This window comes from Bactrocera dorsalis, chromosome 1 (genome assembly GCF_023373825.1).
Source record: "Bactrocera dorsalis isolate Fly_Bdor chromosome 1, ASM2337382v1, whole genome shotgun sequence".
Classification (NCBI taxonomy): domain Eukaryota; kingdom Metazoa; phylum Arthropoda; class Insecta; order Diptera; family Tephritidae; genus Bactrocera; species Bactrocera dorsalis.
Window position 1 is genome coordinate 87,771,625 of NC_064303.1, and position 22,963 is coordinate 87,794,587.

General features: G+C 38.9%; 3 protein-coding genes across 6 annotated transcripts; 1 reads left to right on the plus strand and 2 right to left on the minus strand.

The window, feature by feature from the left end:
- The first annotated feature begins 1,656 nt into the window (after nt 1–1,656).
- On the plus strand, nt 1,657–11,250 carry LOC105224215 (uncharacterized). Of its 3 annotated transcripts, none has more exons than XM_049446557.1 (4): nt 1,657–1,983; nt 2,048–2,198; nt 8,065–8,342; nt 9,883–11,250. In XM_049446557.1, exons 1-4 carry the CDS (start codon nt 1,789–1,791, stop codon nt 10,537–10,539), a joined length of 1,281 nt encoding a protein of 426 aa, XP_049302514.1. In that variant the 5' UTR covers nt 1,657–1,788; the 3' UTR covers nt 10,540–11,250. The 3 variants fall into 3 exon arrangements, with proteins under 3 accessions (XP_049302514.1, XP_049302513.1, XP_049302515.1); XM_049446556.1 differs by lacking the exon at nt 8,065–8,342 and adding an exon at nt 2,257–2,534 and having other exon boundaries at nt 1,662–1,983; XM_049446558.1 differs by lacking the exons at nt 1,657–1,983; nt 2,048–2,198 and adding exons at nt 7,492–7,791; nt 7,856–8,006.
- On the minus strand, nt 10,527–15,162 carry LOC105224214 (uncharacterized). Of its 2 annotated transcripts, none has more exons than XM_049446561.1 (4): nt 14,775–15,162; nt 13,267–13,414; nt 12,793–13,071; nt 10,527–11,245 (listed from the first exon to the last, which is right to left on the minus strand). In XM_049446561.1, the coding sequence occupies exons 1-4, from the start codon at nt 14,976–14,978 to the stop codon at nt 10,614–10,616; spliced, it is 1,263 nt and encodes a 420-aa protein (XP_049302518.1). In that variant the 5' UTR covers nt 14,979–15,162; the 3' UTR covers nt 10,527–10,613. The 2 variants fall into 2 exon arrangements, with proteins under 2 accessions (XP_049302518.1, XP_049302517.1); XM_049446560.1 differs by having other exon boundaries at nt 10,527–11,249; nt 12,797–13,071; nt 14,775–15,161.
- Nucleotides 15,163–17,289: 2,127 nt separating this feature from the next.
- Nucleotides 17,290–22,640, minus strand: LOC125775785 (uncharacterized). Its single transcript, XM_049446555.1, has 3 exons — nt 22,256–22,640; nt 22,022–22,163; nt 17,290–19,147 (listed from the first exon to the last, which is right to left on the minus strand). The coding sequence occupies exons 1-3, from the start codon at nt 22,469–22,471 to the stop codon at nt 18,219–18,221; spliced, it is 1,287 nt and encodes a 428-aa protein (XP_049302512.1). The 5' UTR covers nt 22,472–22,640; the 3' UTR covers nt 17,290–18,218.
- Between the last annotated feature and the right edge of the window lie 323 nt (nt 22,641–22,963).

Sequence of the window (22,963 nt, forward strand, 5' to 3'; positions counted from 1 at the left end):
GTTCTACCATGTTGGGAGATGCGATGAGCTCACCACCTTTTCGATCGTGCACCCAGATAAGGTGCTCTTAGTTACGAACTGATAGACTGTTCAGCCGTTCAATGCACTGCTACATCAATAGCGATTTGATTACGTAGGCAGAAATCGCTTTAAGAGCCGCTTGACTGTCGCTGAGTATAACTATAGGTAAACAAACCTTAAAATTTTAAGTGTTACATTCAACAGCCTGCACTACTTCACATCGCACACGACCGCGATTATTACAAAATACAGGACCGCAAGAAGATTCTCAAGTCGCAGAAACCATCACTGCAGTCACCTGCTTGAAGCGAAGCCGCCGAGAGACATTAGGAGAACATTCCTCCAAGATATCGACAAACTGGAACAATATACCAAACAAAATTCGGACTCAAAATTAGAAGACAGCGGCTGGGAAGATTTGCCTGGATGCAGACCGACCTCACTGAATACGGTTCCCATCAAAACAGCGTATCAGAAATTGGCTTGCTTCATTCCTAGTCGCCGAGTCGGCACAGTTCTTTAGAGATGGAATGCAGAAATTGCCCGATAGATTGAAAAATGTTATAGCTTTAGAGGGGCAATACTTGGAATAGTGCTTTTATTTTTAAATAAAAGTTCAAATTTTGAAAAAACAAAAATACACACAAATATAGTTATAGACCCAGTACATATAATGATTTTCATAACTGAGTTTCTGGATTCTTGTGCTCGAAGATACTTTAGTTTAACGTCAAAGCGGTACTTAATACCAATTGAATTTTCAATTAGCCTCCGCCTATTTTCCCACAGACACTTGTGGTATGATAAATTCGAAATTATGTACGATAGGTTATGTTAGTAGGATCATGAGCCGCGCTTGGTAATCCAGATGGATTGCCGTTACGCTATATATAGTATGACAAATACTTAGTTATCCCTTAGCATGCTTGCGCTTCTATAGAGTGCCAGTAGGAACTTAGTGTATTTCGAATCAATCACTTTATACATGAATGCTATAGTTTTTACTCATATAAATCATTCCATCGTGCCATGATCCTGCCCAAATGCAAGTATAGACGATGTACGGCTTTGCCGAAGTCGATCACGTCTTCGGATGACACTCTTACATCACACTTGACAATCGCGTTCAGAATCTCATTGACCTGGATACCTTTGTGACGTGGAACGCAGCAGAAGTACAGTCGTTTGTTTCTAGCGATACGCTACACTGCTGCCCTAAAAGTTGCCACATATATGTAAGTTTACTTTGGTTCTGCGGTGGTCTGGTAGCTTAAAATGATTTTTTATGAATGACATGTAGCATAATATCATGACACAGTTTTTAGGTTTAAAAACTAAAAAATAATTAATAATTTCTGCAGTTTAAGTTTCTGATCAACGAAAGTAGTACCCACTCAAGAAAAATTTAAGCTATTCTAAGAGTTAACTGATATAAATGATAATTTCAGCTGATACTTAATTTGTTGATAAAATTTTTGTAGACGTTTTGTCTCTTTGAAGCAATAATAGAAAAACACAATGATAAGCCGGGAGCTAATTCGTAGATTGAAATAGCGGGGTGAGATAAGATCACGATACAAATGTAGTATATCTAACATTAAGATAGTTACTAGCCACCGTGGCAGTGTACTTAAAAACTTTATTAGTATGTGTGCACCTAATATACAATAAACTAAAACGATCGCGAGTATCATATTGTAATGGCAGAGAACACGCTTGCGATCCATTAAGCAACGACAGTTCGAAATTAGCGAGCGTTGGGAACAGATGCCGGATGAAATGAGTGAGAAAGTCGTTGAAATTTTAAGCGCAAAAGAATGCGAAACAGTTGTTAGAAATGCGCTGAAATTAAGCTCAGATGAGAGTACAAAACTTCTCAGCTATGCACTTGAAAAGGGTTCGAACGAACTCGTGGGCTTTATGGGTGAATATTTCAAGCTGCGCGTGCAAATTGCAGATGAGGTAAGCAAAACACTATTTAGAAGTGCATTTCATATAAAATATTTTAATATTCATAAACGCTCAGCAATCACCGGAGGGTACACGAGAGCTGTGTTGTTTTGTAAAATCGGTGCCAGTTTCGAACGAATTGCAACGTGCTGAGTGTGAGCGCAAGAACTTTTTTCGCAAAGAGATCTGTGCCTACACAGCGATCTTGCCGAACATACAAAAGTATGGTGAGTATAATTTGGCATTTCGTTTCAATTTCGAAATCTTATTTCCTCTTGCGCTCAGCCACCACAAAACTGTCTGCTGAATGCTACTATACGCGGAGTGATTTGTTGGTGCTTGAGGATCTCTTCGCTGCCCATCTAGGCTATCGGCATCTGGCCAGCGATGAGCCATATACGAGCAGGCATATCAAGCTATTTCTCACGCATTTGGCACAGCTGCATGCCGGCAGCATTGCATGGGAGGAAAAGGAAGGCATCAATATCGGCAAGCAATTCGGGGATTCTCTATTTGAACTGGTGTTAATTGCAGAAAATGAGTGGTACGTCACCGGCGCAAAGGTAAAGTGAAATTGAATTAAGTACTAACAAGTTGAGGCATTGCCATATTTAGAACAATATTTAGATTCCTACATATGTATGTAAGTAAAAATGAATGTTTGTTTATTAGTAACGCTAAGGCTCGAGAACGAAACCAATCTTCATGAAATTTTCGGAAGTTGTTCGCTGTAGATCTGGAAAGGTTCAGAAATAAAAAAAACTTTTCATAAGAAAAAGTCGAAAAATTGGAAATTTCCAAAACTTGACTTTTTTAATACAATCCTTTTTTCTTTTGTTTTTCAACTTTTGATTTGTAAATTATTTGAATCGTTCAAATTCGGTCGCTTGCTCTTTTATTCCGGCTATTTAAAAAAAAAAAATTGAAAATTATTCAGTGAAAACTTTATGTGTGTTTCAAACGAAGTGATCAATTACAGATTGAAATTTGTTACAAAGCCACGAAGAGGTCCCGCTAATATCGGTCGGTGTTCTTTTTGCTATCAACGCCAAGGCACATGAACGAGTACTACCAATGCGATGACATACGTGTGGAATTATGGATCGGGGTCAATCAGCAAACGATCGTCACGTTGTCACAGTACGACTTTTCAAAAAACAGTTACGATGTTCTTCTTTGGATGGTGGATAGTGGTTCCACCAGATCAAATTGATGATGATCATTTCTACGGAAATTCCTGATGCAGAGAAAGATCTCGTATTAAACGAAGTGATGAAAACCAATATGGTTCATGGACCTTGCGGACACCACAATCCCACTTCGGTTTGTATGTCTAACAATAAATGCACGAAACACTATCCACGTGCTTTTCTTTCGGAAACGCAAACTGGAAATGATGGATATCCACTCTATCGTCGTAGCTCATCAGACGACCATACAACTTAGAGTAGTGAATATCGAAGTTGACAACATATGGATCGTACTATATTCTCCACTGTTGTCTAATTCACATTCAAAACTCATATCAATGTTTAGTGTTGCAGTTTGGTGTAATCTATAAAATACGTTTGTAAGTACGTCACCAAAGGAACCAATATGGCGGTTATTGGTCTTGAACGATACGGTCAATACGTGAACTGCAATAAAGCGCTTTGTAGGGTATTTACTTCTGCAATTCATGAACGTTTTTCAAATGTTGTGCGTCTCGCAGTTCATTTGGAGAATGGCTAAAGAGTGTTTTTCAACCCAGAGAATACAGTACATCCAGCGGAAACACTTCCAACAACATTGACATTGACATTGACGAGCTTTTTCTCAAATTGAAGCAGTGATTCGTTTGTGAGAACATTGCTCTATTTGGAAATGCCTTGATATTATACATGGAATGCGTCGTCGAAGAAATAGTTACGCAGAAAGCAAGGCCATCCAGTAGATTGACATCCAGGTGTGTTCTCAACTAATTCCTTAGGACGAATTTACATAATCCACCCGAAAAACGACGGCTAATACCTTCGGTTGCTATTGATAAATGTACGTGATTCAATTTCATTTGAGTCATTGCGCACTGTGAATGGTAGAGTGTGTGTAACTTTTTGAGAAGCATGCAAGCAATTACAATTGCTGGAACATGATAATAAATGTAATCAAACGATGGACGATTCGATAGCTACTTCGCATGCCACTGAAGTTCGCACACTTTTCTTTTTTTTTTTTTTTTATTTATTATTTTACATTGTACCTAGTATATAAAAAATAAATACTAACAACAATTCTGGTCTAAATAATTAGGATAGATACTTAAAAGCTAAATGTTAAGAAATACATTTGCTGCTACTGTTGTATTACTAGGTCGGAAGGCGTCGTGCGTTTCAACCGGATTTCTCGCCCAGCAGTTTCGATGAGTCTGGAAGCTTCCTCATTAACGTGCTGTCTAAGCCTCAGCTCGTGAGACTTTGCTATTTTGGAGATTTCATTTACCACTGAATTCACGCCTAGATCACGGTGCAGGTCAGCAGATCTAATGTACCAAGGAGCATTAACCAAAGTCCTTAGTATTTTACTTTGAAAGCGCTGAATGCTGGCAATACAGCTTTGACTTGAGCAACCCCATAGTTGGGCTCCGTAGGCCCAAACTGGCTTTAGGACTTGATTATATAATAACTCTTTGTTTTGTACTGATAGCTTGGATTTCCTGCCAATTAGGTGGTAAAGTTTGCCAAATTTCATATCAAGCTCGCTCCTTTTTTTTTGACATGTTCTTTCCAGCGTAGCTTAGCATCTAAGGTGATACCTAGGTACTTAGCACTGTTATGGTGTGGTATCGGAATGGTATTTATATAAATTGGACAATATGCCGGCTTTTTCAAGGTAAAGTCGACATGAATTGATTTGGCGCATACTTTTCGCGATGGTCATTTCGACATATCAGCCTTCAAATCCCTGTCAATTTTGGAATACGAACAAAATTACATTGCCGAAGACATTTTACATCGTATTCGATAAGAATTGGAAATAGGCAAATTTCGGTTCCAGTGGTTTGATATCAATTCCGCCTGCCTTTTGTCAATTCTCTTCAACGAAATATGAACTAATCGCGAATGTTTATGCCAAATTTGACAAATTATCGTAACTACGATTGAATGAGTGCGTGCCAGTTATACGTGGCGTATTCCCGAGTTGGAAAACCATCTTCTCTGTACATTTACGCTCCGGAATAGAAACCAGAAAATGTTGTTTATTAAACTGCGCTACATTGAAAAAAATTTAGAAAAATCGAAAATAAAATATTTTTAACACAACGTATTTAAATTCAACTTTCTTTTCATTTCAAAACACATAATTTCACGCAGGACAACGTATGCGGGGTTAGCTAGTATATACATATAAAAAAATTATACTGATTGCATAAAAATGATAGTGCTTTGAACTTATTGAGATACTCAGTGTCACTAGTCAAATTATAATGTGATGCGGAGAGGAATACAGAGAGTGAACGCCTTCCTTCAAAAACTTGTGAAAGAGTCTAAAATCTCCCGTGCCAAATCCACGACCACCCTATATCAAACTGGACAAAAGATTACAGACTGGGCATGAACATTTTCCGCGATGATTTTAAAATTAAGACGATAAACAACCTTCAATTTTAAAAAAGTAAAAAAGGATATACCGTGCCCTAAGGTCTTTTGTGCCCTCTCCTAAGTCACAACAACTCACTTAGCCTCAGCATATTGATAAAATCCAATAAACTGCTAGGTGATATTGAGGCGATGTTATCCCTATTTGGAAACATGGATCCAAGGACCTTTATCCTACGTCTGCACTTTGCTATGCAGTGTATTAGCCGACAATTTGAACAAGAAGCTATACGAGTGCTTTTTGAGCTTACAATGGCCAATGTAGAAAGGGACAAATAGACTGAGTTTGCCCCTTGGAAGGTTTTTTACATTTTTATACCTTTATGATTGTAACCAACCATTGGCAACTTGGCATAACGCATGTCTTGGAGTTGGTTAGTGGGCAGCCTCATCAGTCAGTTTATTCCCGGCTATATCTTTTTGACCGGGCACCCAGATAAGGTTCACTTGGTTACGATCTAATGGACTGGTCAGCCGTTCTCCTCCGTTCCACTCCTGCACCGATTTGATCTCATTCCTCTCGTACAGCCAAGCTGGCGGTCGGTCGTTAACTACGAATACGAGTTTGGTCGACTGACCAGTCCTGCCAGAGCACCGCACTCCGGACTATGAGAGGATGTCTCCTGATCACTCACATTGAACATCTTCACAGCAAGGTACGCATGCTCCCTATAAGGTATCATAATATCATACACTTCTCTCCAAGCATCTGCTTGAGGCGGAGCCGCCTCAGAATATCAGAAGAAGATTCCTCCAAGATATCGACAAAATTGCACAATATACCGACCGAATTTCAGACGCGAAATTTGAAGACATCGGCTGGGAAGATTTGCCTCTTCTGCTACAGCCCAGATCTTGTCTTCTAATTGTTTCGGTCGACGTAGAACGACCTCACTGGATATGAGTAGTACTTGGTCATCCTTTAGGATGCCTGCGCTTCTATCGAGTGTTAGAAAAGAACATAGTATTTCGCAACTACCGCTTTACCTGTATGTATACATGACGTTTGCGATTTTGGACAGGATCATGGCTTCGAAAGATCAAAGCCCAGATAGATCATTTCATCGTAGTTTGATCTTTCGAAGCCACGAACCAGTCCAAAATATATCTGGGTAGATCATTCCATCGTGTTTTTATCTTCCGAAGCCATGATCCTGCCCAAATGCTCGTATAGATGGATGGCTTTACCAAAGTCGATTACGACTTCCCTCTATTGCCAATCGCCTGTACTATCTCATTGCCCTGTATGCATTTGTGCGTGCCAGGACGCAGAAGAAGTGAAGTCGCTTGTTTCTGCCGACACTCTTCACTGTTGCCCAGTCCAAGATACTTCTGGCCATGTGGTTGTAGCCCTAAATGATGCTGGCTATCCACGGAAAAGTCAACTGTGGAGTTGTCTGCTGATGTATTCGAAGCTAGCTCTGCGGCTTTCCCAATACCAAAGATTTCTGCAGTGGTTTGACAGCTTAAAAGACTGTCTTATGAATGTGCTATGTGTCAATGTCATGAAACAGTTTTTAGATTAAGAAACTAAATTAAAATTGATAACTTCCGCAATTTACGTTTCTGATTGACGACATTGTAAGTACCTACTCAAGAAGAAGTTATTCTAAGTATTTACTGATATAAATGATAATCTGATACTTAGTTTGCTGATACAATTTCAGTAGACATTTTGTCTCTTTGAAGTACTCCTATTAATAGAAAAACACAATGATAAGCCGGGAGCTAATTCGTAGATTGAAATAGCGAGGTGAGATAAGATCACGATTCAAATGTAGTATATCTAACAAAAAGATAGTTACCAGCCGCCGTGGCAGTGCACTTAAAATTATTACTAGTATGTGTGCATCTAATAGACTAATATTTATATGTAAGTAAATATATGCAAAAAACTAAAACGATCGTGAGTGTCATATTGTAATGGCAGAGAACACGCTTGCGATCCATTAAGTAACGACAGTTCGAAATTAGCGAGCGTTGGGAACAGAAGCCGGATGAAATGAGTGAGGCAGTCGTTGAAATTTTAAGCGCAAAAGAATGCGAAACAGTTGTTAGAAATGCGTTGAAATTAAGCTCAGATGAGAGTACAAAAATTCTCAGCTATGCACTTGAAAAGGGTTCGAACGAACTCGTGGGTTTTATGGGTGAATATTTCAAGCTGCGCGTGCAAATTGCAGACGAGGTAAGCAAACCACTGTCTAGAAGTGCATTTCTTATAAAATATTTTAATATTCATAAATGCTCAGCAATCACCGGAGGGTACGCGAGAGCTGTGTTGTTTTGTAAAATCGGTGCCCGTTTCGAACGAATTGCAACGTGCTGAGTGTGAGCGCAAGAACTTTTTTCGCAAAGAGATCTGTGCCTACACAGCGATCTTGCCGAACATACAAAAGTATGGTGAGTATAATTTAGCATTTCGTTTCAATTTCGAAATCTTATTTCCGACTGCGCTCAGCCACCACAAAACTGTCTGCTGAATGCTACTATACGCGGAGTGATTTGTTGGTGCTTGAGGATCTCTTCACTGCCCATCTAGGCTATCGGCATCTGGCCAGCGATGAGCCATATACGAGCAGGCATATCAAGCTATTTCTCTCGCATTTGGCACAGCTGCATGCCGGCAGCATTGCATGGGAGGAAAAGGAAGGCGTTAATATCGGCAAGCAATTCGGGGATTCTCTATTTGAACTGATGTTGATTGCAGAAAATGAGTGGTACGTCACTGGCGCGAAGGTAAAGTGAAATTGAATTGAGTTCTAACAAGTTGAGGCATAGCCACTTTTGGGACAATATTTAGTTATACATATAAAGTGGGTTTTTTGGCGTGTGGCTGTCAAAAATAACACAAACGGATATAATTGAATGTTATGGCAAAAAATTAGCTTCATCATAACGATTAGGGTTTGCCATGATGATTAAAAATTGGTTTAAGCAAGTGACTTTCGCCGTTAGCTTGAGTTAAAACCTAAGTTTCGATCACTTGTTGCCGCAATTGGGATCGTATGTCAGTAATAACGTGCTAAATATTTCACATCGAAGGCACGTAGAAACAACCCCAACTTTTGAGTAGGTTGGTTTAGGCATATAACCTTAACTTTTCTGCTGCGTTGCCAAGTTAATAACGGGTAGGTGTCTACAGACCACTAGCAGTATTATGACCACCACTCTTAATACAGTCCAGAATTGGACATCGCAAGCGGGTCTGAGGTTGAACTCGGAAAAAATGGATTACTCTATAGAAGTTTCCTTCGATGACTGGAACACAACTCTCTCAAGGATCAAGTTCCTTGGGGTAGTCTTGGACAGCCTGGGGCTCTCTCTCTCTCTCATGCACTGCTGCTACACACTTATTGTAAAACCAATTCTGCTCTACGGTGCAGTAGTATGGTGGACAGCCGTACAGAAATCCACCTACCGGAAGCCAATAGAAAGGGTTCAGAGGCCCGCTGCGCTATGTATAACAGGAGCTTTAAGAAAAACTCCAACGACGACTCTTGAACTGGTACTAAACCTGCCACTAAACCTGATCTTTTTGCCGCGAGACGACTTCCGGCTCCTACGCGCAATACTCTAAAACTCTATACGGATAGCTCGAAAATGGACGGTGGAGTTGGTGGTTGGTTGGGCTATATACTGTCCAGAGTTAGGCATAAGACAACCTTTTAAGCTGCCGAACCACTGCAGTATATTTCACGCGCAGGTCTTTACTATTGCGAAAATCGCGAAACTAGCCTCTAAAGCACTTTCAGGCAATTCCCGAGTCAACATTTACGTAAACAGTCAAGCGGCCGGCAGTGGAAAGTGTTGCCAGAAGCAAGAATCTTTCCTTCTACTGAGTACCACGCCACAACGTCATCGAGGGCTATGAAATAGTCTACCAGATTCCAAGAATAGTGTACGGCTAACATCCAAAAACTTGATTAACATTGGGAAACCCAATTCCGGCCTGCTTTTTTACCCCGCTCCTTTAGGGCGTCTCTGAGGACCCGGAACCGATCCATGGTTGGTCGAATTTTTAGCTCAGCTGGGTGATTATGTCGATCGAATATTGTTCAAAATGACCAACTCCGAAAAAAGGATTGAAAATCATACGTTAAAAATACCCGTTATATATATGTAAATTACGTCCACAAACTGTCCGCAAAATTGCATCTGGATACATTGAATTTTTTCATGGTATAACAGTAGGTGCCTTCAACTTATCCAAACTTTTTCTTGACCATCACGAAGTACTAAATAGAACTAAACAATATTTTAATTCTACTTTTTACAGGGAATAATTTATCTTGCGAAAAATTACCGAAAATTTCAAACACCAGAGAAACAATCCCTCATCAATGACAAGCTTTTTGCGCTGCTTATGGACATGCAAAAGTACACGGAACCCTCGACCACTTCTCGTAATGTTTACTTACATCGTGACTCATGGGATCGCAACATATTTTTCAAGTTCAATACACAACATCAGCCTACTGCTTGCTGTATTGTCGACTTTCAACAAAGCCGATACGCGCAGCCTGGCTTAGATATACTATTCTTTTTGTATGGCCAAACCACAGCGAGCGAAAGAAAGCTGCATATGAAGGAGTACATCGAGCATTATTTTTCCGAGTTGCAAGCGCGCTTCAAAGAGTTGGAATTGCCGGCTGATATTATTACTAAGGCAGAGCTGCTGGAAGATATACGTCGTGCTCATCTGCCCGCACTCGTTAATATGGCTATCACCAAGCCGCTAACAATGATGCCGGACGGTTTGTCCAATAAGTGGCGTGCAGAGGAGCAAGAAAAGTTCGACTACTATATGAACACACAGCGTGATGAATTCTTTCAACGTATCATGGAAATGGATCCCACCTACGAGTCGAAGATTATGTGGCCCATTGAAGAACTCATCGAACATTTAATACAAAATCCAGATTTGTGTCAATAATTTTATAATTTTTATTACATTTATGATATTATATTGTACTCGTATTATATGTATATACTTATTTACATCACTTACTACAACAACAAACGTATCATTTCGTCAACACACTCAAAAATATAATCTCGGAATGTCTTATCTATTTTAAGCAGCTCAAGCACCTCTGCCACTCGATCTACATTTGTATAGCGATGAAAAGCGTCCGGATGATTCAATTTCAAATCTTTTAAGTAATCCCCCGGTACTCGCAAAATCGTCGCTGATATGCAATTGTATAGTGCGCCAAAGAGTTCCAATTCTTTCAGCGACTGTTCAAGTTCGCTCCGACTAATTTGCTCCGCTGCCGTTAGACCCTGTTGCTTCAGCTCCTCAGCGAAGTAGTTATAGTAGCTATCATAGCACCAGTGTTTCATCGTTTTTCGTTGTTGTGGTGTTATATTCATATACACGGCCATGAGCACATCGATCGCGGGTGGACTATAGCGTGCCAGTTGGTAGTCAACGAGCACGACAGGTTCTGTATCGGGTTTAGATTTATGAAAAAAGAAGTTGCCACCCCAGAGATCGCGATGGCAGAAAACGTTCCGATATTTCTTGGATGGATTGACCATTTCGTATACCCTGTCCATGTGTTGCGGCAGCTCTTCGGCAATGAACTTCTGCAACGTCTCGCTTTGGTAAGCGGGGTGGACGCGGGCAACAGCTAAGACTGCCTGCAAGAAAATAATTCTGATAATATTCGAAGAAATCATGCTCAGCATACATATTCTAGTATTAAATATGTCGAGGTGTGTTGGTATTAAAAATAAGTAAAATCGTTCGAAGATATAATACCCTCCACAGGTACATTTTTTTATAGCATGAAAGGGAATAAAAATATTTTTGTTTTGATTTTGATCGATCAGGCTGAATGACGGCAATATGCTATAGTAGTCCGAGCTGAACAAATTGCTCCTAGATTCCAATTTTGCTTTAAAAAATTAAAGAGTTTCCGTACGAGAATTAGATTTTGATCGAACACTTTGATTGGATGTTATAGCGCTACTAAGGACCAATCCAACGGCTACACAATAAAGGTTATTCAATCTATCACCAATCGATGCTGCATAGGAAGACTTTGTAGCAAAATGAGCGGCAAGATTGGCTGCGTTAGATGAATTCTCCACAAGTTCCTTCGATCTTGCGACTCGTCAGCGAAACTTACAACACAAACGGATTCAAAATGGCTCATAGAGCCATAATCTATTGCTCGGAGCTGGATCTCAGGCCACTCTTCAAGCTGACGGAGTACTACAGTATCTTACTGGCCATCCGTATGGCTATCGAATCAGTTTTGGACATGCACAAGTAGCTAAAAACTATACATAATGAAGCTTCCGAAAACGCTGATAGACGGATGCAGGATCGCCAAAATTAGTGTAAGACTCCCTAAGAGAAACACGTATGCTTTTTACTCACACGGTGTCTAAAGGTCTGCAAGACGTTTGTTGGTCTCATGACAGCTCACAACTTACTGTTATCACAATCAAGCCGGATGGGCATTAGTAACGATGATACATGCGAAAAGTGCTGGGATGTATGTAGGCTTGAGAGAGTTGCTGGAATACCTAATACGCTTTTGTTCAGCCTAATCTGAAACTCGTATTAGATCTCTAGGAGCTGCGCAGCTCCGGAGGACAACTGAAGTGTCAAAATGTGATATCTATCGTTCTTAAAAGCTCCCAAAAAGCTCCCATATGGCAAATACTCCTTCCTTCTGGAACTATTAAGACCAGTAGTTATAAGTATGGCGTGACAGCCGGCCAATACAAGCAAACCTAACCTATCCTATAGCGCTGCTTCGGAAAATAGTTTACTTTAAAGACCGTGAAGGTATCTTATCAAATAAAGAAGTTTTCCATAGAGGGACTTGAGTTTGGTCGATCTGTTTATATGACCGCTATATCTAAGAGTTGTCTGATCTGAATAACTTGTTCGGAGATTGTAGATTGTCTTTAAAGAGGGATCTTTGCTAAATATCTTACAAAAGGCTCGTGATTTAAGAAAACCTAACTATCGCCATGCTGGTAAAGCTGCAAATAGAATTGACAATGGAGCATGCGGTTCCCGAATACCCAATGCTTTTAAATAAAATGGGTTGAAATGCATAAAACCTCCAAATAAAATAAGAAAATATTATTTTTATTCAAAACTTCAAAACAAAAAAATCGATAAAGTATATAGATACCAAGAGCTATTGAGTTATGTGCTTAACACTTACCCTCACTCCCGCAGTATAAAAAACCACATCTGGTGTAACCGTCATCTCTCTGAGCACATCGTTTAGCTGCTCTCCGATATTGACTTGATTTCGCGTTTCATATGTGATACCACAAGCATGCATGGTGGCTAAGCTTTTCAATAGTACGTCCATCTGTGTTTGTGTTAGAAATTCCGCTGGGTCCACCAGTGGCTCATAACCCATATCGACAATATTTTGCATGACAAACAGATCTCTGCGTGTAAAGTAGCACTGAGCGCACCAGACCGTCGGCGCTGTAGCAGATAACAGACATAAAAAAAATCTCTATTAATGGACATAATATTATTAATGATAGCACAAGCGATAAGGCATAAATGGCAATAAAAAGAAGTCAGCAGATAATAAATCTAAAATTTATGTATAAGTGCGTTGGATCGATATTTGCTGTTGATTTTTTCCCAACAAACCCAAATACTTGTTATACTCACTCAATTTCCTTAACTCATTTAAGAGTTGCTCGTAGATCGCTGCCTCTTTGGTAAGCATGCCACAAGCTTCAATAAACGCTGTCATCTTGGGATTGTGATAAGGCAAGGATTTAACGAAGACTCGCGTTGTTTGAATTGTTTCGTTGGACTGGAAGTAATAACAGAATTAGGTGCTTAGGTATATGGATTTTTTATTTATGAGTCTAGAGATGAGCTTAGGTGTGGAGAATTTAATTATTGGCGTCACCAAGTTTAGTGAGGTAGATGTAACGGAGTTTTAGCTAGTTCATATGTGTTGAACTAGATATGGACTTTTTAGGGAGTAAATATTCTTCAGCTTCCAAAAAATAAACAAAAACAAAACGGTAAGACTTTTATAGAAATTGTAAACAAAGCGATCACAGTTCTCTCTGTCAAAACGCACTTCAAAACAAGAAAAAACGCTAACTTCGACTAAGTCGAAGCTCTAATACCCTACACAGCTGCAAATCTTGCAGCATTGAAAGACATAAAAATTATTTTTTTTTTGATTTTGATCGGTCTACAAACTGACCAGGGATGATACACTATTTATAGCGACCCTCCAACTTTTCGATGCCATTTTTTTGTAGTACGACTTGTTCTTTGCTTCTCTATTTTGACGACCATCTCTACATTTGACGAAAACTTTTCCCATTCAGAATTCTTTTGCCAAACTGAGAACAGGAAATAGACGCTGGAGGCATTGTCTTGATGAAACAACACTTCCTTTTTTGAAAAATTCGAACGTTTTTCGGAGATTTCGTCCTTTAAACGATCCAATAACGCTTTAAAATTATCCCTGTTGATGGTCTTCTCTCTTTATATAGTCAATAAAAATTAATCGATGCATATCCCAAGATATAGACGACGTAACCTTTCCAGCCAACTGTGGTGTTTTTCACGCTTTGGAGTGGGTTTATCATGTACAGCCAACTAGGATGACTGCAGATTGGACTTCGAATTGAAATTTTGGAGCCATGTTTTATCCATTGTCACATATCGACGCAAAAACTCGGGTTCGTTACTCTTGAACATCTCCAAACAGTGTTCCGTATAAGCTACTCGTCGTTGTGTTCGGTCAAAAGTGAGCTCTCGCGGCACCCTCTTTGCACAGAGCTTTCTCATATCCAAATATTCGTGAAAGCTATGATCTACACGTTCAATTGATATCTTCAAAGTGTCTGCGATCTCGAACAACTTCACTTTACGGTCATCCAAAATAATTTTGTAGACTATTTTAATGTTTTCGTCGGAATATATTTGAGGGTTAAGGCTAAATAAAAATAATTCAATTTTAGTAGCATCATCTGTGTGTTGGACCAAGAACTTTTCAATTGACCTACTATATACTTTATATGATCTCCGAAGTTTTATTTTGAATGTTAAAAAAATCTCAGTAAAAATCAAAAAAAAGCACTTTTTAAAAATGAAACACCCTTTATGTGCGACAGCTACCCGTAGGTCAGTGTCACTCAAAGCGACATTACCTCTAGAAAGTTATATTTTAATTCCAAATGAAAATATTCGCCCAAGTAACCAGTTGGTCCACACTCTGGCGACACATTATATTCCAACAACGAAGCCGCTGCATTTGAATTCAATATATTGCTCAATATTTGCTCGACTTCGGAGCGTGAAAAGAGCTCATTTTGCTTATCAACACGTGCGAGCGTTGATGTCGTCGGACTCATTTTTATCACTTAAGCAAAAGTTATTGTGCGACGATACTGAAGTGCTCGCAGTCTCTGAATGACAATCAAAACCAACGAGTCTCGTGAAACAAACTTGTGTACTAAGTATGCTCTCGTATCAGAAATAGTTCACAAACACGTTCGCGTCGTCGTCGCGTCTCCACAAGCGAATGGCAACTAAATCATGCGGTTAGTTTACTCATTACTTATACTAATCAGTTATAACCGAAGATAAAGAGTGATTTTTTTAATTTTTTTTTGTTTATAAACACTGGGGTCAGTAGGAAAGTAATCACAAAAGTTTTTGGTATTTTTATATTGCATTTTCAAATGGATATTATCAAGGAAGACATACAAGATCAGTTATTAGGTTTCCTAAGAATCGGTTTAAGTAGCGTTTTATATGCAAATTTTTTTATCTCACAAACAAGAAATTACAACCAATTTAATATAGCATTAATAAAATTTAGCCTAATGCCACTGACATCTGCTAGTCCTCGTCTTCGCTATGGAAAAATATATCCTGATTTATACTTATATAATATATCAGTGAAGTATGAGGTAATGCTTACTTCTTAGTCCAGTCATTTAGGCTTAAATTAGGTAAGAACTTACTATAATGACTGGACTAGTCTAGCTGATTCATGATTTTAGGCCATTGGAGCTAGACTCGACGTCACTACCGGCATGGTATCCTACAAGACCTTATTAATAAACTAGGACTAAATTGGTAATGCGACCCCGAAAAGGAGATTCATAAGAAATTAAACATAAATTTTTCATAATTCAGTAAAGTGGAATGGATCTGTAATCGATAGTTCCAACGCGAAATTTACTTATTCACCGACGGATCAAAGGTTGAAATAGGACGGATCAAAGGTTGAATAGGTTTATTCGATAATAATCTATACATAGAAGATAGCTTCGAACTAAATGACTTACAGGCCGAAATTGTAAGCTTAACAGAAGGTATCAAGTGGGATTCTGCTCTAACAAATCCATAGCGCCCATACCAAGTCTCACACTGTTAGGTTATGAAATCAGGAAATAACTAGGAAACAATAGGTAATTATATTATTATCATCTGGTTATCCAGTAATATAGGAATAGAAGAAAATGAAAAGGCAGACGAGCTGGCCGCTCGGGTAGCTGAAAACCAAACTCCTCTAAGCTGCTCAGACCATTCAGCTCTTTCAAGGGTTGTTTGAAGCAATGGACCCTAGAGGAAGACCTCTGGTCTAGAAACACTAGCAACACGAGGCATGCCACAAAGTTATTTTAGTTGGTCTTGATGGTGTACAGAAACAAAATCGCCTACTTTTAGTAACATTAAAGAGACATTTACCCTTACGTCCGATCTTCAGAAAGGTGGAAAATTGATTTGCTGTACCTTAATCTATACGAATGCCCAGTATTCTGGCATATTTTGGATCGCCGTATATACAGTACCATATACTTATATTGTTAGAGGTTTGTCATATGTATGTTAGAAGTGTTAACAAAAATAAATGGATATGCTTTATTGAGTATGATATGTTTTGGTGCCAAAAAAGTTCATTTATTCATTTATCTGTCACCCATACGCTTACATAAATATTTTCGGTCTCTAGTTCCATTTCTGATGGTTGTAGGCAGCTGTAAATATTTCACGTAACATGAATTTTTACAATTTGTGTGAATAATTAAGGCTCGAAAAATATGCCTTTCTCACTTGTTTAGTAATGGTATATGCTATAGTCGTCCGATCTGTAAATTTTTTCGGTTGTTGCATCGTTACTTTGGATAATAACCCAAGCAAAATTTCATGAAGATATCTCGTCAAATGAAGAGGCTTTCCATACAATCAATTCCGATCTTTTGTGTTATAACTATTTGCTATAGAGATACGATATCGAGGGTTCTGGCAAAAGGGCAGGTTCTGTGGGAACTGAGAGACTAGATCGCTCATAAAGAGAAAGGCGAACGAACATGGTTAAATTGGCGCAACTCGTCATGGTGATAATTTATTATATATGTATATATAATATATAGGGTCTTGACGTTTCCTTCTGGGTATTAAAAACTTCGTGACAAACTAAATATACCATTTTTATATATTTGGTGAAAGTAAAATTAGTCAACACCACATCACAACTCATTTGGCAATTGAGATATCTTTAGAAAGCTCACCGCAGTTGCTCCGCCCCTCCCAGAGATACAATGTGATAAATATAATTAATAAACTCATAATTAGATACTTATTGTTTTATTGCCTAACAAATGTGGCTGCGCTGTTCTTATCAGTAGTTGATAATAAAAACTCTTTATGGATACCATTTAAATTTTGCTAACACCAGGTAGATAACTATCAATATAACAGATCATCAGATAAAATTACAAAAATGTTGGCAAATTTCGCGCTGTTAAAATGTATATTCATTGATGAATTCTTATACATACGAGTTTACATTATAAGATATCCGGTCATAGCCTACACCGACTGAATAAAATTTGTTTGACATGAAAATTCAAACTTGTCGGAACATTATTTTCTTATAGAATAATTTAAATGGCAAGCACATAATCTCATATCAGTACTTAAAAATTTCCGAAATTGATAACTTACTTAAGATCAGATGGTGACCTAATGATCTGACTAGGGTTGCATGGGTTTACGGGTTATAAAATATATTGGTTTTATTATCTTATTAAATTCTACAACACCTCTAGAATATTGTCCTAAATTTTCAAGTTGATTCCAGTAATAGTTTCGGAGATACAGCCTTGAGAACTTGTTCACTTGAGGCTAGCTAGGCTAAGTGCTCCCTCTTTATACGCGTTTTTCTCGAAACTGTTTTTCTGAAGTCGGTTACCAAGATTTCTCGAGAACTTCTCCAACGAAGCTTTAATAGCCTTCACAAATAAAAAGACTTTACTTTTGATAGTTTAGGTTGTATGGCAGCTATAAGCTATAGTATTTCGATATCGCCGATTTCGACAAATGAACAGCTCCTTAGAAATTTTCAGATCAATATCTTCAAAGCTGAGGAATTAGTGTGAGTATATAGACAGACGGAAAGACAAAACGACAAGACTAACTCGACTTAGCACCCCACTCTGATAATTTATATATATTCTTTTTAGGTAATCCTTTTGGGTATTACAAAGATCGTGGCAAACCTAATACCCTCTGTTCTCGGTATCGTATTTATCCAAATAGCTCTATATACTAAATATTTCTTATTATAAAATTCTAATATATCAAAAGCGACTAGTTCTCTCATAGCTTTCTTCGCTCAAAAACTGCAATATGTCAGAAATCTGTTCTTCCATATACCTTCCAAAGTCGGGATACTCTTCCATCAGTTTTAATACTGCATCAGTGCGTTCCACATGAACGTAAAAATTGGTTACAAACGCTCTTGGAACATTCAGAATTGTGCTGGCGATCGCTCTGTAAAGCAAACCGAAAAACTGAAATTCCCCATAAGATGCCAATAAATCGGAAAAAGAGAGCGGCACAGCTGTCTGCGCAAATCCATTGGCAACGCAATCGCTCTCGAGATAATTGTAATAAAAGCGCAAATATTCTATTTCTTCCGCTTTTCTTGTAGCCTTATCTAGGTTCATAAACAATATGTATATCAGATCGATAGCCGGCGGACAGTAGCGCGCAGTTTGATAATCCACGAATATTACCGGGCACTCGTTCGCATTCGAAGTGGCCACCGTGTTGTCGCTAAAGAAGATATTACCGCGCCAAATGTCGCGGTGGCAAAGCACATTTCGATATTTAGTAGAGGCATTGGTCATGCTATACACGCTTGTAATGGCAGTCACAAAACGCGCTTCAATGGTTTCCCGAACCGAAGTTGGTTGTACTTCTAATTGTGATGTAACTAAAGTGCGAATGACACGTAGCCCTGTGGTGTACCAGGGCACACGATGTGACACAGTGATCTCTTCGTCTAATTGTGGGTAGATGTCGCCAATACAGACGCCTTCTATGTGTTCAAGCGCTAAACTGGATGCGTGCTGTGCAGCTAAAGCTCGTAGCACCTTTCGCAAATAGTATTCAGGAAGGCATGCTTCTACTCTGGGATACAAGGCATAACCCAATTTTTCCAAGTCTTCGAGAACAATTAGATCGTCGCGTGCATAGTAGCAGCGGGGCGACCAGGCAACAGTGGCTGTAAACAAAGAGTAGTGAGAAATATCGCATTAACAACATCTCTCAAATAAGTATTAAGGAACATATTATATTTACTGGAAGACTGTTACTTCAGCAGACCATATCAATCTTCTAAGGCGTTTTCTTAATTAAAACATATTTACTTATCTGATTTGAAATTACTTCATATACAGTGCGGTACAATTTGATCTTTACCAAATATGAATTCAATGGTACAGAAGAAATCAAAAGGTATAAAAAAAGAGTAGACAGCGTGAACTTAGAAGAAGCAAAAGACTATCTCAAAAACCGGAAAGTTGATAGCAACGTTTTCTTGAATACACAACGTTCTATCTACATCGACTACCTAAAGTAGTGGAAAATATTTACAGGAATCTACTATGTAAAATCAGTGGGTCGATTAGACGACGGATTTCAGTAAAAAACATTCTCATTTAGCGAAAGAAAGTGCTTTTCTCATATGACCACTCACAACTCCGGCGGAGCAGCGCCGAATCAAGTGTATCAGCGAAAATTAGACTATTTTGTTACTAGTTCGTCAGACGTTGAGTAATACCAAAAAGCTCCATCAGGATTGGGAAGGTCCTCTCCGAGCCGTTCGATACCATTCGAGATTTCAGGCAAGGCGAGTTCTTTCATGCGACTTCTTCAATTTACTGCTGGAGAAAATAATTCAAGCTGCAGGACTAAATAGACAAGGTACCATCTTCATTAAGAGTGTACAGTTGCTGGCGCATGCCGATGATATTGACATCATTGGCCTCAAGAACCGTGCTGTTAGTTCTGCTTTCCCCAGAATGGATAAGGAAGCAAAGCAAATGGGCCTGGTAGTGAACGAGGACAAGACGAAATATCTTCTGTCATCAAACAAACAGACGTCGTACTAGTGACTTAGCTCCCAAGTTACTGTTGACAGTCATAACTTCAAAGTCGTAGATAATTTCGTCTCTCATGGAACCAGCATTATCACCAACAACAACGTCAGCATCGAAATCCTACGCAGAATTGCTCTTGCCAACAGGTGCTACTGCGGACTGAGTAGGCAATTGAGAAGTGAAGTCCTCTCTCGACGTAAAGAAACCAAACTCTACAAGTCACTCATCATCCCAGTCCTGCATATGACGCAGAGGCATGGACGATGGCAACATCTGATGAGTCGACGTTACGAGTTTTCGGGAGAAAGGTTCTGCGCAAGATTTATGATCCTTTGCGCATTGGTCACGGTGATTATCGCATTCAATGGAACGAGATATACGACGACATTGACGTATTGGATCCTATATCGGATCATATAGCTATCATACAAACTGAACAATCGGTATAGAGTTCTTGCATAGAAAACTTTTTTTATTGACCATATATCAAGAAATTTGGCGTGGATTAATTTGTAAGGCAACAGTGGAGTCTCAGAAGAATTTGTTACTCAATTTTACTTTCGTTATCGGCAAAAATGGATAGAAAGGAATTTTGAATGCTAAAAAAATATACCTTTTTGATAGAAAAGAATACAGTTAAAGCAAAAACTTGGCTTGGACGAGTTTCTGGACACAGACTTAGGAAAATCAACCATCAGTGATTGGTATGCTAAGTGCAGACGTGGTGAAAGGATCACTGAAGACGGAGAACGTAGTGGACGTCCAAAAAATGTTCCTACCCACGCAAAACATCAAAAAAGATCACAACATAATTTCGGATGCCCATAAAGTGAAGTTGTTCGAGATAGCAGATACTCGAAAGATATCAATTCAACGTGTACATCATATCATTCATGAATGTTTGTGTATGAGCAAGCTCTGTGCAAAATAGGTGGTACGTGAGCTTTCTGTTGATCAAAAACATCGACGAGTTGATAATTCGGAACGGTGTTTGAAGATGTTCACGCGTATTAAACACGAGTTTTTGCATCGATATGCCACAATGGATGAAACATCGCTCCATAATTTCACTCGGAAGACCAATCGACAGTCATCCGAATGGACTGCACACGATGAACCCTCTCCAAAGCGTGGAAAACGGAACAGTTGGCGGGAAATGTTATTGCTTTTTTATAGTAGGAGGAACCACCGAAAGACGGAGTGCGGGATTTTAATCCGCTGAACCTAACCTACAACCATCTCATGTGTCTCCCACGTGGCTACTAGACAAAGTATTACTTCACGGGAGAGAAGAAATGTCTTCTTCTTTTTAAGTCTCCTCTACTGTATGGACTAACTGAATCAGAACTGCCGTTTCGCTGACGGAGAACTCCCACATAAGTGCGGTCAAATTGTCCACCGTGAGACTACCTCCTAGTGTCGCTTTTTCCTTGTACTTGAAAACTGAGGGTAATGATAGAGTACATCTCGGACAATATGGACTAAATCGCCGAAAAATGGGTGGATTTGAAAAAAATAAAGTGCATTTTCATCAAAACAATGCACCGTTTCACAAGTCAGTGGGAGCTATGTTGAATAAAATCGTCGGCGGCTTTTCAATTAACTTTTTAGCTTCGAAGCAACAGAAGCTCATGTTTTCTTCACGTTTTCTGCGTTTGTGTTAGCAAAATTTTTCCATGTAATTATTAGCATCTGCACATAAATCCTCAATTGCGACATAGAGAATTACTCATACGCCAGCGCAAACAGCTGTGCCAAGGCGTATGAGTAATAATGAAAGAATAAGTTACTTAAAATTTCTTCATTATTTTCTTGTGTTGCAGATCCCAAGCAATTTGATGAAAAGTGAGTTGTGAAATGGAAAAATTTATCTCAAAGAATCTTCTGACAAGTCGCGAAATATAATTTAATAATTTTCCGCTGCTCAAAGAGGACTTTGTTTTTGAAATAACACTTGCTCCAGTTTTAGTATCAAGTTAATTGAAATAGTTACTCACAGTATCTCCTTAACCGCTGCAAGAGTGTTACATACAACCCCGCCTCTTTTCGAAATATCGCCTCCTTCTCTGGCTCTGCATTGGCTTGTGGCACACGTTTCACGAAAGCAAGCAGTTCGTGCATTTCGCGCCCAACAGTCAGCTATGATTTTACAAACAAAACAAAACAAATAACTTCGCACTCTTTCAGCCTAAAAGTATGTCACACATTTGGCTGTTAATGCCAAAACTTACATTTTTGTTTTCATCCGGCTCAGCGACGCTGTACCGCACCAGCAGATGGTAATATTCGCCAAGATAACCATTTGCATTGTCGGCTGGCGTCAGCAGAAAGTCTTCTAGCTGCCACTTGGACTCCATTCCGCAGGCTTTCGCTAGAATTTGTTGACATTCTGCGTTTGTTAGCAGCTTTTTGGCTGTTGATGGAGAACTTTTGTCTAACTCAGTCATAATTTTCGTTTTTCTTGTTACGTATGTAATACTAAAATAATATTTTTTTTTTTTGTAAAATTAAAAAAAAAAAATCCACTTTTGCATTGAATTTCACTACTTGAGCGTTACAAGGTATTTTTCTTTTTTTGTTTCGCTGCTCTATGTTTTGGCGGCCGTCCAAATTCGTAGAGCTTCTCGAGTCAACTGTCCGCCGCCGATATTTATCGAGCAATAAGTGCTACATATTAACTATACAGATTCAGATGTTTACATATGCAAGCGCATACATATGTACATATGTATGTATATATGGCGTTTGTCATTGTTTAATACAGCTGTTTTTTTATTTTGTTTTATTTTGTTGCCGGTAGCGCTAAAAGTGTTTACAAAGTAATTTTCAGTTGTTGTTTTTGGAACAAAATATCTAATTGCATTTTGCAAGTTTGATAAGAATAATATATGCACAAATATGCAAGTGCACCTCCTCATACTCAAAGGTAGTATACCGTC